The sequence below is a fragment of the Pleuronectes platessa genome, chromosome 18 (assembly GCF_947347685.1).
Source record: "Pleuronectes platessa chromosome 18, fPlePla1.1, whole genome shotgun sequence".
NCBI lineage: Eukaryota > Metazoa > Chordata > Actinopteri > Pleuronectiformes > Pleuronectidae > Pleuronectes > Pleuronectes platessa.
This window is the reverse complement of record NC_070643.1, coordinates 4964559-4983150: the sequence shown is the minus strand read 5'-3', so window position 1 is coordinate 4983150 and position 18592 is coordinate 4964559. Positions and strand designations below refer to the sequence as shown.

The following is an 18592-nucleotide window of genomic DNA, read 5'->3' as shown; positions in this document are numbered from 1 at the left end:
ATTTCATTTTCGAGGTTTTTCATTAAATTAAATTGAAATTCCTTTATAACTGTTCACGTGTGTGGCTTATAAATCGGTTATTATTTTTTCATATATGTAAACTACTTGAGGTTGTTAAGCAATCAACACAACCCAAGTTCACAACTTTTCAAAATAATAGTTCTGTAATTCAACTCAATATAAAGCATTGCAGCAGCAAACTGCCCAATGGAAGCTATTTTGTTGAAAGTTGCTGTCATTATGGAGATGAGCACCCGCTGTGCCCATGACTGTCTGTGTTCATACAATATGGTGAAATATAAAATAACACGCAACAAATTATTAACTATTTGCAATTTCCTCAGTTGCCGACCCCCCCCAAACAGACAGACAAACAGAGAAACTACGATAGACTGTCGATCTGTTCATGGTTTACTTGAGCCTCTACACTCCTAACTCACCAGCCCCTCAAAGGCTAACCGTTAAGGTTAATACATGGACAGATGGAGGTTTGGCACCTTCTCCATTCTTTATTTTATTTAACTATTTTTATCATCATGAGCACTAAAACCCTAAAAAGTTACAACGGTAATTTATGGAGTGGGCAAATAATAGGCGGCTAATTGTATTCTGCAAATAAGAAAATAATGACTGTTAGCAGTTTTGAGGTGTGATGCTTCAGTTTAAAAGAATAAGCCTAGTTTTGCACGTCTTAGCCCATTAACTGCAAATTGCAAGTCCTCCATATTATTACTAATCGTTCTCTGTAGAAAAGAACATGGTTTTAGTTATTTCCTTCCTCGTTCAGGGGGCTTTGCTTTCAGCACATCTCACAAAGGTAAGAAAATCAGCTTGATTCATAACCTATAGCAGCTATGTGGATGCTGTCACCTGCAGGTTCTTTTTTTAGTGATACAAAATGATCCTCCAATAACCTAACAACATTATCACATTGTATTAAGATGACACAACAGATGCATTCAGTTGGAGTCAGGCTACCTGGCAAATGCAAGTCAAATAGTCATGGACAGACAGACTTCCCAGTGAATTGAACAGTATCACTAACACATTTTTCTGCTTATATTGCAGCGTGATCATAACCGTCCCCTTTGATGTCCTGTCAAGAGGCCAATTTGGTACCACTGCACAGCCACAGAGTCGGGGGTAACAGCTCATAAATCGGGTGTACGTTGAGCACACACTCCCAGAACAGCAGCTGGTGTAAACGTTGAATATACTGGGGTGATCATATCAGTTGGGCTGCGCCACAGTTTCCATGCTGACATCAAACCCTGCAGGCTGTTATGTAAGATGATGTGAATAGCAGCGGACTTTGTCATTTGTTATAACATTATCACAGCGGAACATGTTAAGCACACCATTGCTAATATTAATGTTATGTGGGGATCAGTGGGAATCAGTCGGACAAGATAAGTGGATCTGTCGCAATTCGCATTCATCACGTCTCCCAAAAGGCTGTGGTTAAATTGTACTGTTTAACCTGTCAGCTAAATTGTTGTACTGCAGTCTAGCGTGTGCCATAGAGGGACATGTATATAGGATGTATATAGGATCGCTGGCAGATTAAGCCCCATCTGACAGACATGATGGAGCCCGACAGGGTTATGTCACAGCCATGAACTCTGCTTTCATAGCCTGTAGCATTCACTTGTCATAATATGCAAATTTCATTTCGACAGCACAACAACAATCTTCCACATTAAAGCCATTCTTCTGTTGGAATGCTGTGGCTTCATTTTTGCAAATGACTGAAAGCATGGAAACTATTTTAAACATTTAGAGAAACCTGTTGTAATAAAATAGAATCTGTTTATTATTTGTTCTTTACATATTACAATAAGGATCCAAAATCAGAAATTTGAAAAATAGATATTTCAGGAATTGTGTTTCTCGTTGATACCAAAAACAAAAAGCAGTTAATTTTTTTATTTGTATTCTCAAATCAGATTTTTTTAAATCTCCGACTTATAAACTTTATATACAAATTATGAAGTAACACATTTAGCTTCCTGAAATAAATATGGGCAAAATGAAAAAGACCTGAAATGAAAGTTGATTAACTTAAGGAAATCTATGCTAAACAAACACATATTTCAGTCCCACACTGGTGCTGGTGGTGGTGAAGGTGCAAAGAGACAGAGCTGGATGACGTGATGAGGAGCAGGAGTCCAGATGAGCTCAGTGGAAGGACTGATTGAACGGCTGTTTCTGATGAAAGTGCAGGTGGAAGGCAATGAAATGAGCGTGAACGAGAAGAGAGAGAAGCAAGTTTCTTATATGACAGCAGCGCGAAAAATTGAGTCTGTAGCAACATTTGATTTGCTGACCTGGAAAGTATAACGAGTCGGAAGCGGCAGGCAACCAAGAAATTGAGTGACACATGAGAACGGTCTTAGTTTTCGCTCACCTTAATTTCTACACACATACACCAGAGCAGGATAATTAATTTGTAACAGCTAATACATTTTGTATGCAGGTCATATATTAATTAATACTGTTATTTGTTGTCTTTGTAGTCTCGTCATCAATCCCCCCCGATCACTCGCTGTGAATCCAGTGGGGGATCGCCTGCTGTGTTCACACATCAAATTCCCCTGAATCTCTACAGACCTTGTGCTAGGAGGAAAGGCGGAATTGTGGGCTCAGCCCAGCCCCGGATAGTTCATGAACTTTGCCAGCAGGATTCCAAACATCCCATGGAGAACAAGGGCCTTCAAAAGGTGAAGAGCTCTTTCATGGGAATGCACTCTCTTCCTTCCTATTTGCCGTGTGCCACCACGTTTCAGGTACATCTACCTTGATACTTTAAATTTCTCTACGATTTCCTGGAGACCCTACAGGTACTGCAGGGTGTGCAGCATACTATGCATGTAGTTTGTGGAACAGCATGACTCCATTGTCTCTAGAAGCGCTGCTGGCCTACTACTATGTGTATGAGTGAGAGGAGTAACGTGATGTTGATCATAGCTATATGCTTTCTTCACGTCCTACACTTTATCACTTGTGATCTAGGCAAAGAAGACCCACTGTTGCCATTTCCTCACTGTCAGATGTCTGACGATGTGTTGCTTCAGGTTTTTCAGGTCCACTGTAAGCTTCAGGTCTGGGTTACAGCTGGGCTCTTCAAACCCTATTGTGTTTAGTCCGGAAGCCAGTGAATCCTGTGAAGTTGCAGCAGCTCCCGCGCCATCCATCAAACTCTGGATGAGGCCTTTTCTCTTCTTGATAGTTACATCCAGCTTGTGGGAGTACCCGTCACTGTGACGCATGGCCATCACCAGCTCCCGCTGTTGGCCAGCGGGGGTGAGGTCCTTTCCTCAGAAGCTGAACAACACAGTCATGACTGATGATATCTCTCAGAAGCCAGATTTTAACAAATCCCTGATGATTCTAATGTTGGCAACCAAAGTTTGGCAGATCACTGCCCCGACTGCAGACAGATATATAATCCTAATTCTGATATGTAGCTACAGAGAAAGATCATCTTTCTCACGTTTGCTTCTTCTCCTGTAAGTCTGCAACTTTGCAGTGAATTTCTTCACAGTCCCTCTGGCAACATCTGAGGAGCAGTGTGAGGAATGTTACTGAGGACTTCTTGGTAGTTGGCTCGATCGATGAAATATTGATTAAATAAGTTGTAATGTGCTAAAGCACCTCACAAGCTTGAAATCCCATTATGTTTATTATTATTAAAATAACCAGTCAATGTCAACATGATCATTTCAGTCTTCAAAAATAGCCTGTTTCATCTGGGAAATATTTGATTCTGCTCCTGGTTAATTCAAAATCTAGTAGTTTCAGCACGTTTCAGCTCTATGCTCAACACTTTTATGTAGGCGGGGAAGCGGGGAACACTCCGGAGATTTCTGTGTTGCCGTGAGTGCAGCTGAGTTTATATTGTTCATGTGTGGGGAAAAAAAGCATCAAAATGTCCTCTTGTAAAACAAGACCCCATAGGTCAGTAGTGCCGCAGCTTATTAAGACCTGTAATAGTGTTTTATTTTTAGATGCGCTCTAGTGATCCTTGTTATTATGAGAGGGACAAAGGACAAAGTCCGATGATGTAGAATAAATCGTAATTTGGAGGTTGAGGTGAATGAATGGGTCAACACAAACACAGGACTTTTACACAGTGGCCAGTTGATAGTTCCCTGTGTGAAACCAATAGTCTATGTTGTTACTTTAATCCATGATTATTCCACAACCTTAACCATGCTTTTATTGTTGTAACCATGACAAAGTACATGCTGTAATCAGAAGGAAGTGCTTACTTTGATTCACACCCCGATCTTTTCCTAAACCTGACAAAGTTGTTTTTGTAAACAAACCATGATTCTATAGGCTTAACTGCAGAGTGCTGCTGCCCGGTAGCCTGGATGCCAGACGAATTTAGCTCCTCCCACAACATTTTAGGTCGGGCAGTTCGGTCTGGAGTCGCTCCGTTGGGAAAAAATTATGCCCGACCGGGCCAATCAGATTGTCAGGGCGGGCTTTATACGATGATTGACAGATGATCAACGGTAACGTAATCAACCACGTCATCAAAGTGCCCTTGGGTTGAATTCGTTTTCAACAAACATGCCTGCCGCTGGCGAGCTGAGATGTGTAGATGCTGCCATTGAGTCTGTTTTAGAAGACATCGACAGCGCATTCATTTTGAAAGAGGAACACAGAACGCGGAGGCGACGCCAAAGCACCACGTTAATCCCTATCGCCCCGGCGCTTGGCTGTTCACAACGGACACTGAAGCGACGCTGAACCGCCGGGCAGCGCTAATAATATCACCCGTTGATCCAGTAGATCGCTGCACGGCTTTGTGCCAGTCACACCGGAGGCTGAAGCACCGCGCTGCGCCTATCTGCCTCGCGGTGCTTCAGCCTCCGGTGTGACCGGCACAAAGTTTTAACATGGGAGTGGATGGGAGCCAGCTGTTATTTAAGGCTTGGCGCTGCGCTGAAGCGTCACATACTACGTTGCTCTGATTGGTTGTAGGTCTATCCAATTGAGCGAAGAAGAATTTTACTTCCAGGTCAGTTGAAACACGCCCCATAATCACAGCCCAATGGAGCGGTCTCAGACTCACATTCTGACTAGAATTGTGAGTCTGACAACGTCAGGCTAGCTGCCCGGCCCACTAAGCGTGTTTATTATTGTAACCAGCTATTTCCAGAGATGCTCCAATGGGTTGTATATGAAGACAAATTACCTATATGGTCTTTCAGGTCAAATTAAACGGTTACATCTTAATCTGCAACCAAATTGCACAGGCAATATTTATGAGACGAGTGAGCTGATCACAACAATGTCAAGCTGAACATTAGCAGTATTATGGTTTGGTATAAGTTTCTATGATACATTTAATTTACTGTGTTTTATTGTGGAGTTTACAAAGTGCTTTGACATTAACGCAAGAAGAGTAAATATAGTTGAAATATCATTTAGCAAGATATTTATTCACAAATATTTCATCATAGTTGTATTGTGTAGGATTCCTCCTTCACCCCACATACTAGCCTGGGTGTAGATTTGTGTCTGGACATTAGTTGATGTCTCTATCAATATTAACCCATTTCAAATTATCTAACTTCTAATTCCCCTCTCCTTACTAGCAACATATGAGTTTCTAGATTTTTGTGTTTTCTGCAAAGATGTCAGTCATTGTTTGTATATACTCTACTATGACCTGGCAACCTTTAACTTCCATCTGCATTAGTTGTGTTGATCAGCTGGAGCCCAGTGGCAGTGGTGGAGTCGCTGATGAGCATCTCTGAACCAGGAAGTAGCCTATTTATAGGTTGAAGGTTTCATTCATTGTTTGTTCATTTTTGTGATGAAAATGCCTCCAGAAGCAAATCAAGACATTGTGTTCGGAGAATGTTCCGTAATCCGGCCAAACATGGATCTTCTTTGAAATGAGTGGGAGTGATGTTTACCATTTAATGATTTCCTCCCCCATTTTCATGGGTGGATCCAAAGCTCAGTTCTGACCACAAATGGTTCCTGAACATTAGGCAGTTTTTATTAAGCCAATTAGCCTCTGCTCGTCCAACTGATCTATTCTGGGATTGCGAAGGCGTCCTTTTATTCTGAAAGTGTGGTGGTTCCGGAGTGCAAATCACAACAACAAATGGGAACACGCAACGGAAAAATCACAAAACACAACAACCATTCAAAAAAACACAGTAACAAATTATAAACCACATTTTGCAAGGTTTGCCAATGTGTTTCCTTATTTGCCATTGTACATACATTGTGATATGTTGTTGTGTTTTTTGCTTTGCTGTTTGTGTTTTTCTTCTTTGAGATTTGATATCTTTGTGATTTGCAGTTTAGGACCAAAGCTGCTATGTGTCATCCTCTATATGATGCAAATATACAAATCCAGTTTCAAGTTATATCAGCAAACACACTTAAATTCAAGTAAACAGGCTCTATTTGTGTAGAGAACATCTCATGTTGGCCATTTAAAAAAAACAACGTGTGTTACATCTTCACATTATTTATCAGTAGGTCCGGTTATTAAACTGTACTGTCACTTTAGCTGATTATGTTCTGTGTCGAGCTCATATCTGCAATGTTCTCAACTCAACCATGAGTTAATATGGCAATGCAAATTGTTTTCAGCAGCATCATCTCCATCATTCTTTAGTAATATGTAAGAACCTGTATTATTCTTGTTTCAAACACAAATGTACTGCTGCTATATGTCTAGGGATTTTTACTTTGAATACTTTAAGTATATATTACAGCAAGTGCCTATACTTTTTCTTAAGTAGAAAAGTTTATGTGGCACTTTTACGTTGAAGTGATTACTTCAACTTTTTGTCTCTTTATTTGTAGTTTTGCTTCACACGTTTTTACTTATGCTTACTTACTTAAAAACTTTGCGTGCTGCGTTCCAGATAATTTAATTGCGCTTAACTAGTAATTATCATATTTCCTACAGTCCTTGAACCTAGCGTCTGACGCATGGGAAGTGTGCGTGTGTGTGTGCGTGTGCGTGTGCGTGTGCGTGTGCGTGTGTGTGTGTGTGTGTGTAGGCTGATTGTAGTCCTCCGTAGTACATTGAAGCCTCATAAATCTCTGTCCAGCCAATGGGGAGGCTCGTTTTAATCCCGGCTCGGTAAAAGCGCAGATGCGGCTCTAACCTGAGCAGAGACAGTGGAGACACGCAGAGGGACAGTCGGGCTGAGACAGAGAGGAGGACTCAGGCTTTCAGTTGTGGACATGCTAGACACTCGATCACACTTTCCCATCACTTCATCTCACTTTGGAGCCTTCTGAAACGTTGATCCAGGCGAAGACGCGCTGTCCGCTTTTACGCACCTCATCCACGGTCACCACTCACCAACATCACCTGGGAGAGAAGAGACGAGGATTGTCCGAACAACCCGATCACATTCTCCGGACGTCCTGTTCAGTGCGGTCGTCATGTCCTCCGTTGATGCCTCGGAGCAGGTTCGGCGGGTCAGCGTGCTGTCCTGGGATCAGGTGCGGCGTCTGGACGCCATCCTGGGGGAGAGCGTCCCGATCCACGGCCGCGGAAACTTCCCCACGCTGTCAGTGCAGCCCCGGCAGATCGTCCAGGTGAGATCCTCAATCCACACAGCTCCTCGGAGTTAAGCTCTATATGAGGCTGCATGACACTTGTGATGGATAAGGGGAATAAAAACGTGGATCACAATCGAAATGAAGAAATAATGTTCTTTTCTCTCATTTTTTAAAGAAAAAGGCAAGTTTTGAATTCTTTACAATAAGCAGATTTGGTTGAAGAAACCCATCAACCCCCTCCTATATCTTTCAGATAGTCAGTAATCATGCGACAAATCAGCTAACATGGATTCATTATCTGTCATGATACCTTTTGTTGGACCAGACACTAACTTGTTGAAAGTTCCCATAACAATTTAGTTCTGTCCCAAGAATAGTGTCTCTGCATCGGGTCACATGACTCTTCACTGGATAACAGGTTTCTTTAAAAGAAAGTGAATTCACTTGTTGCTGAAGCGAGGATGTAAAAATGTCCTTTGCTTGTTTCACTTTTCTTGCGCGGAATCACATAGTTTGAAGCTGCTTGTTCTTGTGCAGTGGTTTTGTGTCAGAGTTGAAAAAAAAGAAGACATTGGATCACCCTTAATCTCAACACAGACATAAGAGTGGGGGATGACCTAACAGTGTGTTACTTCAGTTTTCCACTAGCTCACTAATGCCCCTTGCTCCTTAAGTCATTTTTTTTCACAGCTCTCGTGAAAATGAGGGAGAGATACTAACTGAGCTGCATTAACTAGGAATGAGACATTAAGGGGGAAAGGTCTGGGATGCAATTTTCCTTGACGTTATTATATTTGAATATATTTGCCTGTAATCTGTGGTTCATATTTCACTTGGGTGATTCATATTTCCTATGGTGCTCCTGCGGGGAAGAAAGACCCTCACCCACACATACGTAACATTTCAAGTTCCTCTATAATCATGGGGGCCAAACCATCTGCACTGAGCATCCCCACTAATGTCGTTCCTTAACAACACAATCCGGTAGACAGCAGGGACACCCTAACTTTCTTTCTTTCTTTCCAGAGAGCTTTTAAAGGCCAGCTCTTGGAAAACCAGCCCACTGCTGATGAGAGGCCACAGGGTCTGTCCTCAGTATCTGTCCTGCCTGATAGCTCGCGTGTTAGCATGTTGGATGGAGCATGACCCAGAGTACAATGATACACATTTGAGTCATTCAGAGTAGTTTTTTTGTAAAAGGTCTGATTATCGTTTACTCAACACAAATTTTTTATCTTTTTAGTTAGCAACCAAATTTCAGGTTGTATAGCATCGCATTTCGTCAGTTTAAGATAACACTAGCCATTAGTAATTCAAATGACCCATATCTCAGCTAGAGCCCTGTCTAGTGCCTATGCCAAGCACTGCCTCTGTGCTGTCATAGCACATTTATTACATATAAATATACTCACTTCTACACTTAAATGTCTTTCCAAAACAATGCTGTTGTCAATTTCATTAGCAAAATGCACATGTATGTAGAGATCTGCAAAGTCTGCGACAACATTCATTTGCGAAATATAAAATTAGATGCCATGTTCTCTGCCATGGAATATGTTGAGCAGGTGTCAGGTTTCTGATTTTCATACCATATGGACACAAATGGGAACCAGTGGCTGCCGGGAAGGAAGGAAGGAAAAACACATTGAGAGATCAAAACCACTATGATATGTTTTGAAAAATGGTTGACAGCAATGTGAGGTATTTATGATTCATGGTAACTGGGCTAAAACATGCACCCACAAAAGACCAGTCTGCTCCTTAAATTCCATGTATTTTTAGCCTTGGCACCAGACAGAGCGGTCTACCTGAGACAGATAGAGATGATTTCGGAGCCCGTCCTGTCATCACGTATTGGGTAAGGCGATCACGCTCCCGGAGAGTCAGAGGAGCCCCTCTCAGTGGTGGGTTTGTCTGGGGGCCACATTTAAAAAAACATCTGCTTGTGGTCTGGTCGTGAGTGAGCCATGGGAGCAGTGAAGGAAAACTTTTACTGTTACTGACACTTCTGTAGTCTGTACTTTATTTAATGCTGGCAGTCATCAACCCACAGTCGGTATAATTGGGGGACATACATTTTTCCCTCAGCAGACCATACCTGCATGCAGGCCCTATGTAGTTTATGCACTTGGTAGCATTATACGACATGATGATAATCCCAGATACTCATGTGTGTGTCATGTCTTACGTAATTTATTTTCGTTTGTGTGTTGGGTTGGGGGGGGGGGGTGTATTGGGGCCAGTGTGTTTTTGTTGGCCACTAAAAGGGTTGTTTCTTATTCCAGCTCTCCAAACTATCATATTTTAACTCAATCTTTGTGTCTACAGTACATAGAAGGGGGTCTAATTGTCTGAGACCACTGTTTTTGAATGGGAAATCCATTTTAGATTTTGGACCCCATGGTATCTTTCTTTTTCGTGTTTTCTGTTCAGTGCCCTGCTCCCACCATTGTGCTTTCGTGTTTTTTCTTTCTTTTTTAACCGGAATTAATAATCCACCTTCCTGCATGGTAGTGAGTTGTCCTAATTTGGAGCAGAAAGCGAGTAGTGGAGTAGTGCCTGTAATAACACTGGGGTTGTGGGTCAGGCGACGTATGACTGTGGTAAATGAAAACCAGTCGCCTGACTCCACTGTGGCCATTGCCAGACTGTAAACTAACTCCTCACTAGACTATTGTTGTGAGATTGAGCAACATGAAGACACCACATGCTTCCAGTGGTCCCCAGAGAAGGTAACCTAGGAAGAAGTCTGGTTGTTTGGTAATGATTTTTCTTTGGCAGTTCGCATCCAATTATTGGCTGTCAGTTCAGATTCTTGCACGTCATGGTGCTTCTCAGGGATCAAAACTCAGGGGACAGCATTGATGGTAACACTTAATTTGGATTTAGTTCAATTGGAGTGTCTTTGTTTAATACTGTCTCTTAATGCCAAAATGGATGATGCTGCTCAGTGAGGGTTCACTGTCTATATTTGTTCTTTAAATATCACACCAAAAAACAATCCATTACTTTATATCTTCCTTTGAAAATGCTAGACTTTACGACGAAGGAGCATGGCTTTGTAACATGGAGTTCAACACATTACTAACACAAATATGATGTTGTGTGAGCCTTTTTGCGCTGGTTGCAGGGTAGATGACAAGATTGGAAATAGCTTTATTTTACTAGTAAATCTCAGACACAGCTTCAGGCTATATAAGGATAACTACTCTTACCATAGCTTTTACTCTCAGCCGTTTTATCTTTCTTGGCTAGCTCCATGAATCTTCTAAAGCATCCTCAAATGGGTCCTTTGGATCCAATCCTGGACATTAAAAAGGTCTGTGAACCCTTGAAGCACACGAAGAAATCCTTCACTGAAAACACACAGTGCATCACACAGAGGAGAAACGGCTTCACGTTTCAGCTCGTGACTCATTCTGGTATAAGCATTCGAGGGAAATGACCACCCTTGCATAGGAAATTCAAGGAGGGGAAAAGCAATCATCATCAGACCCCCGCTGCCTGCCAAGCTACTGTACAACTGACGGGCTGGATTAGTTCTGGAATGGATGCGAAGGTCAGGGGCTTGTAACTTCTCATTTGCTGTCGCCATTTCCTTGGCACAGGGATGATCTGACTCGCTGCCCAGAGCTCTTATTAGCGTCCAGGGTACCATGGACTGGTAAATGGCTGGGTCATTTAAAGCGGCCATAATAAAAGCGCATTTAGGCCACCGCTTAAATGAAGTGCTCAAGGAAACTATTGCGCCTTGGGCCGGAGAGTGGAGAGACTGTAATGTGTCGCCAAGGCGTTGTCAACACCAGACAGTCTGGTGTGTTTGCGGTTTTTTTTACAAGGTTTTTCTGCTCGGACGTCAGCGGAAGTGTCTCCCTCGCTCGACTCAGGTGCCAGTCTGTCATGTAGGAAACGTACGAACCTACTTTATGAGTGCTGAAGGATGGTGGGGCTGTTGGAACTGTGTTTCGCCAACACGCTGTTTTCAGGACCCCCAGACGGGCAGATTATGGCGTGCCGTTAACTCGGACCAACTGTTTAAGTGTGAGATCAGAGCCAATACTGCTGCGGGTTTCCCTTTGCTGGATAGTGAAAGAATACCAACTCAACTTTTCTGCAATGCGTCAAGAGCTCTGTGTATTTTCACTCTAGCCCATTGGAGTTTGTACTTATATGGTTTCTCTGTTCAGTTTTGTTACACCGTTCAATATGGATAGCTTGGTTTTAATATTCTCAAGTCTTCTATTCTCTCTCAAGGTTTAGGTGGCAGAAAACTGGCAGATAAATGTATATGTATTAAAATAAAATTAGGTTTTTGAAGGAAGCCTGTATACAGAACCATATGTATAAGTCAAGCATAGTATTAACAGTGAAGGCTAAGGGAAGCAGCTAGCATGGAGCTCAAAATAAAAGCAAAAATTAAGTGTGTGTGAGGGCAAGTTGTTTTGTGTAACTTTTTTTTAAAACTTCTATTAATATTAAGTTTGCTAGCTAACAGCATTACTCACAGGTATTGCATAACTAACACTAAATCCAAATATCTCTTTGTGCAGTTTAAACAACCGGACACAGCATGTACAAATGGGAGCGACAGTTTTATTTATTGATGTATCATTATATTTTGAAAAGAGCTAGTTACATTGTTTCCCCTGTGGTAAACTAGGCTACAGGCTAAAGGCCAACTCCATACTTGACAAAGATGCAAAAATTGGAAACTGGAAATTTGACTCATACCTTTAACACCAGGGCCTGAAATAGGATGACAACTCTGAGAGCTGATACAGTTTGCCGCAAAAGTGATGACCCTGAAGAGACGACAGCAGGTGTGATCAAAGGGAGGGAAAAAAAAATTGCAACTAAAAAAGTACCTAGGTTCTGAAACCCATAAGAAAATATGCAAGAAAAACTACAGATTAGCACATGTCCATCCTTTGAAGCTGTCACACAGTGGAGCTTTATTGACGAGAGATTTATTGGATTGAGATTACAGCAATAAAAGTTTAATATGCAGGATTACATGGCTGTCTGGATAAAGGTTAGCCTGCATAGACTGATGGCTGTGAAAGATTTCTAATGGACAGCTGTGTTTTGGATTTCCTGTTTAGTTGTTTTCTCCGCCCTGTGTCATTCGAGTGAAGCAACGTCTCAGCTGTCTGTAGCTCAGCAGTTTTCCCAGGCATCGCAGCAGTGCATGCTTGGTGTGTGCTCCAATAATCAGATAAAACCTCTTGCTTTCCAAAGAGTGTTTGTCCAACACCAATGGGCTCGCATTTCCTTTCAATATAGGCTGTTGAAAAGTTCACTGCTTTGTGAATGTGGAGCAGACAGGTGCTGACATGTAGCCCGTCACAGCTTATCCCTGTTTTGCTAAAGTTATATACGTTTGCTAATTCAGGTATTGAAATAATTAGAGCTGTGTTGTACATTAAGTTGGGCACCCTCTGGCAACAGGATCAGTTGTGGTTATTGATTCTGTGTCTGCAGGATCACAGACACTATGTTGACAAACTGTCCTCCAACAATATAATGAAAGATTATCTACCTCAGGAAACTGCCACTGGCTTTTCCTGCATTTAGATTCTCGATTAACCTGCAATTAAATATATATCTAAAAGATTTATGATTTTGTCAAAGTTTTTACTTTTTGAAAAATTGCCTTATTTTCACATGATAGCATGTCGGTTTCTTTATTGTATAGGGCAGAGCAGCTGCTTGTTTGCATGTTCAAACTTGTGTTTTCTGAGTCAGACTCTGCTGATATCATTTTTTGTGGATACAGATCATTTAATTTTTCCTTTCTGTCTCTGTATCTCTCAGGTGGTCAGGGCTCGACTGGAGGAGCGGGGCGTGGAGGTCCGTGACGTGAAGCTGAACGGCTCGGCAGCCAGCCATGTGCTGCACCCGGACAATGGTCTTGGCTACAAAGACCTGGACCTGATCTTTGGCCTAAATCTAACTGGTGACAAAACTTTCCGGGTGGTAAAAGATGTGGTGCTGGACTGCCTGGTGGACTTCTTGCCTGAAGGGGTGAGCAGGGACCGAATGACAGCCCTCACCCTGAGGGAGGCGTATGTGCAGAAACTGGTGAAAGTTTGCAATGACACAGACCGTTGGAGCCTCATCTCACTGTCCAACAACACCGGCAAGAACGTGGAGCTAAAGTTTGTAGACTCCCTGAGGCGACAGTTTGAGTTCAGTGTTGATTCCTTCCAGATCACTCTGGACTCATTGCTGCTCTTTGACCGGTGCTCAGAGACGGCCATGTCTGAGACCTTCCACCCCACGGTGCAGGGGGAGAGCATGTATGGAGACTTTGAGGAGGCTCTGGGTCACCTTCGCTCCCAGACTATCGCCACCCGCAGCCCAGAAGAAATCCGAGGCGGTGGGCTGCTCAAGTACTGTCACCTGCTGGTGCGAGGCTTTCGGTCGTCCTGTGAGACGCAGATGAAACAGATGCAGCGCTACATGTGCTCGCGCTTCTTCATTGACTTCCCTGACATATCTGAGCAGCACAGGAAACTTGAGGGCTATCTGCAGAACCACTTTGCGGGCATGGAGAACAAGCGCTATGCATACCTGGTGACGCTGAGACAGGTGGTGGACGAGAGCACTGTGTGTCTGATGGGCCATGAGCGCAGACAGACGCTGGCCCTTATTTCCGCCTTGGCACTGCGTGTAATGGCAGAACAGAATGCTATCCCTGCTCTGGCCAACATCACCTGCTACTACCAGCCAGCTCCCTATGTCAGAGATGTCAACTTCAGCAATTACTATGTGGCACAAGTTCAGTCACCCATGGCCACATTCAGTAACTCTTATCAAACATGGCTGCCTTGCAGCTGAACAATGACTTATGGTGTCTGGAGAGATTTCCATTTTAACTTTACATTGATGTAAGCTGAGCACTTCTTGTGCTTGGTAGATCTGTTGCAACTGGACTTTTTTGCTATAAGGCCCAGTGTGGACAAAAATAAATTTATGTTTCTTTTTTTTTTTTTGCCAACTCTTATATCGAAACCATTCCACTAAGTTATATTGATTAATACTGCTGTAAAGAATTCTCATTTGAGCCATTCAAATTATAGTCTTATTCTGTTGGCATTTTATAACCAGTGTGGACACGCATGGACAAATGAAGGGTTGATATATGACAGAGGAACTTTGCTAGTTCTGTTTCTGGTCGGATGGAGGCTCGTTTATTGTTTCTTTAATAAAATGTAAATACTTGGTACGAAACCAGAAAGCTGTTTTTCGTTCTGTCTGTGGTTTCAGCTCACCTGAATGAGAGAGATTAAGGACCAAAGAAATACTTTTCTTGTGTAGCATGACAAACAGAGACTGTATGTGGTTCCAAGTGCCTGAAATTGACAAATGTCTATATAGAAGTTACAATGTAAGAACTGTTTTTGAAACTTTTTTTCATCCAGGTTACTGTACATTTGTATATCAATGGTCAAGGTATTTGTTTTTAAATCATTAAAAAAATGACAAAAAAATATAAAGATGTTGTCTTCTTTTCTTTTTTCCTCCAAGGAGGATGAGGACGTATGCTCCAGTTGACTTTAAATTATTCTGGGGATGTGCGCCATGAATGCACTCTCCATCTCCCCATCTCACTGTCTCCGTTTCTATGTCTCTATAGACCTCTCCTAAATTATCTACCCTTCACTATCTTCCTCAATCACAGACAAGCTCCACAGTGTGTTGTCTGTGCTCCATCAGCCAAACACTGACTGGCCTGAAACAAACACTTACTTGTTTAAGCTCTGTGCATCCCCTCCACCCCCACCCCCCAAATAGTCTGAGCCCTATACATTAGCCATTTCCGTCCACTTGTGCATCCACCGAGGGGTTTCCTTGGCCTCATTTCAAGAAAGGGGAGATTGCTGTTGCTTGTCTTGGACGAGTGGAGCTATGAGGGGGCAGCTGAGAACCAGGTGGTGAAATGGGTCTGCTGGCTTTTCAGCAACTGTTCCAGCACTTCACTTCCTGGATGATCCAAACAGTTCAGTAATTCATCCTCTCCTAGAGCAGCATTCCTCCCACAAGACATTTTATCCTAATTACTTTTGCATGGGGGACGATTCCCTTGAGATTTAGAGGAGCATGTCGCTGGGACACACACTAGCAAGCTGTCTCCTCTGATGGTGACAGAAAGAGTGTGAACATAAAGCAAATGCTGGAACGCTGGAGCTCTCACTGAATTCTTTCTAAAAAATTAATTTGGAAGCAAAGTGTAAGTCAGAGTGATTCATGGGCGAGATATACATGTGGCAAGGGAAATCTCCCTCCAAGGGTTAGCTGTCAGACTTGTCTCTTAACGGCTACAGAAACATTTAAAGAAGCCTGAGACGCCTCTGGAGAGTTCCTGCAGCTGAGATGGAGCTTGTCTTATCTTTAACAAACCACTGATTCCTGCGCCTGGTGGCCTGACCCTAAGAGTCAACAAGTGAGCTGTGAGGAGCATTTCCGGAAACATTGTGAAGATTGATTGGCTCATGTTAATTTTCACCCAGAACATGCTGGTGTGTTGCTCTTTTGCGTCACAACTTTGGTCCAGATTAACTCTCAACAACTACTGGATGGATGTCTTGTAAACTTCGATCACTCCTGTTGAATTTTGTTATCCTCGGACACTAGCAACCTTTTTCTTTTAGTGAAATGTCTCAACAGCTATTGGGTTTAAATATTAGGTATTACCTTGGTTTCCCCAAGGGTAGCTTCAACCCAGAGCATCATTCCAGGGCTGTTTGGAAGGGCAAATATCACACAATGTAACAGAATGTAATATTATGGTTTCTTTCATATTTTTAATAATGTTTTGTCCAAAGCGATGTTGCGACAGGGATTTTACAAAAACTACGTTTGATTGCACCACATGTCTCAAATTATGCACATTCTTTCACCTAAAACCATCAGTATGGCCAATTTTTGATTGGACTGGATTATAATTTCTCCCTATTTGTCATCAAGTGCCAAAATAAGGCCAAACCTTCAGTTTATCCGACACTAATATGACAGAGTAACTCAGCTGTACTTTTGTACTTTTAAATATTATATTTTCCATCCTTTAATACATGAAAACTTTAACATTGTTATTGTGTGATCATAGCAGGAAGCTGAAGGTAGTATCTAGCTCTGTTGCTGCTGTGCCACACCAGACTCTCAAGCTGATTTCACACATGCACTCTGGAAACTGTCATGCCCAATTTTCTAGTCTTTGCCTTTCAAATATGAACAACACATCAGGAGATTGTCCGGTTCAGATGCATTCATAACAACAGAAATATGACCAAAATAGGAGGCAGGATATGACAGATCAATTCTGCTGAAATTATATGTTTTTATTTGCAGCACATTGACACCGGTGTCGGCCCTTTTCACAAAAAACTCTTTCCAAATTGAAATCGTCATCTCAGTCTTTTATGTTTATGGCTCCTCCTTTTCATTTGGATATTTGTATTATTTTTGATCTTTCATCGTGCTCACTCATTCATGGTGAGGGCTAACGTTGACATTTTCCGGATATTTTACAAGCGGGTGGCAGGAAAAGTTTTGCAAAACATCCAGTGCAATTGACTCAGACATTTGCATTCTCACGTACAGCCCAAAATATATAATATACATCCAAATGTAGTTATGTTGTAAAGGAATTCAGTGCATGTCTGAGAGCAGCTAAAGAGTAGCTCGCATTGGCTGTAGACTTTTGATTTTAGTTTTTAGATCAAATATTGATCAGGATCAAAATTAACTTTAAAAGTTAATGTAGGGTTTTTGCCAATTTCTGCTTCAACACAGTTTCTCTAATAGCAGCTGAAGTGTTTTCGAAATCACGATAGACTTAAGGCAAGATAGCCACACTTGTTTTTCCTGGACAAATACCACAGATAAATATGACACTGTGGTAAGCAATGTGGTTCATACTGTTCCACAGTTCACATCAGCCCTCAACAGCTTGGCCTCCTCACCCCAGGCCCTCTAGTCTACGTGGGTGGGCCTCTGTGTGTTTGACTCCCACCACCAACACCGGAGCTGAAAAGGTCCTGTTATCATTTCATCCCACCATTCTGTGTCAGTCTGCTGCGGAGAGTAATCTGTGTCTAAAAACTCCAGTGTGTACTTTGTTTGGAAACGGGTTAGGTTTGCGCGTCTGATTAGATTATGGGAGCGTCATCCTTGGTAGTGAGAGATACCACCTGGGGCATGATGGGAAGGGTCAGGATGGGTTTTGGAGCTGCGAGTGGTCTCCAGTGTAGCAGGCCGTTCACCATCGTCAACTTAGCTCCCTGTCTGGGCATATTGGCCGCCTTTGGAGATAGTGAAAGAAAAACAAATTTTCTCAGATGCAACACGGGTGGCTGAATCTTTTCAAACACAACTGAACGCAGTGAACTTTAAAGAGCATGCCTGAAGTAGGAGGATAAATGATTATTTATCATAGGAAAAGGGGTGAAAATGAATGAGGGAGGAAATCAACAAATCAAAAGACATATTTAATATCAAAGTTACGATGTTTTCCCAGTTTTTATTGTTGCCAAGTTCCATAAAAGTACCATATGTGCAAAAATCCAAGATTGAGATACAACAAAAGCAAATAAAGTTTTTTTTATTCAAGAATGATTGAAGCAGATTGAAACTAATTTCAGTCTTTACAGCTGAAGAATGAAGGAATGGTGCAAGTCTTGTCTCATAAAGCTGGTTTTACTGGAGTGGGTGGCAATGTTCCATTCATCATCATGTCGTTAGCAAGAGGGTCCCAGGAAATCACAGACTTCTATTTGGAGGATCTGTGGATATTCCGAGCTGCTTCACTATGGTGATGTTTATTTGTTGTCCTAAAATGCAATGGGCTTGCCTGTGCCATACAGCAGGCAATAAAAACTATGTATTCACCTCTGGCTTTTGAGGCATTTCCCTGAGCCACTAAATGAGTTAAATACGTGTTTATTGGGGAGACTTCTATCAGTCAAAGGTGAAAATTCATGATATTTACATTAAAAGCATAAAAATCCCCAAGCAAGAAAAACGTATTCAATTCAGGAAA

The 18592-nt window shown here is 42.1% G+C and overlaps 1 protein-coding gene across 1 annotated transcript; it reads left to right on the top strand.

Annotated features, from left to right (window-relative positions):
• Window positions 1–7001: 7001 nt before the first annotated feature.
• Window positions 7002–15050, top strand: LOC128462149 (terminal nucleotidyltransferase 5A). Its single transcript, XM_053447449.1, has 2 exons — window positions 7002–7587; window positions 13366–15050. Exons 1-2 carry the CDS (start codon window positions 7432–7434, stop codon window positions 14389–14391), a joined length of 1182 nt encoding a protein of 393 aa, XP_053303424.1. The 5' UTR covers window positions 7002–7431; the 3' UTR covers window positions 14392–15050.
• Window positions 15051–18592: the final 3542 nt, after the last annotated feature.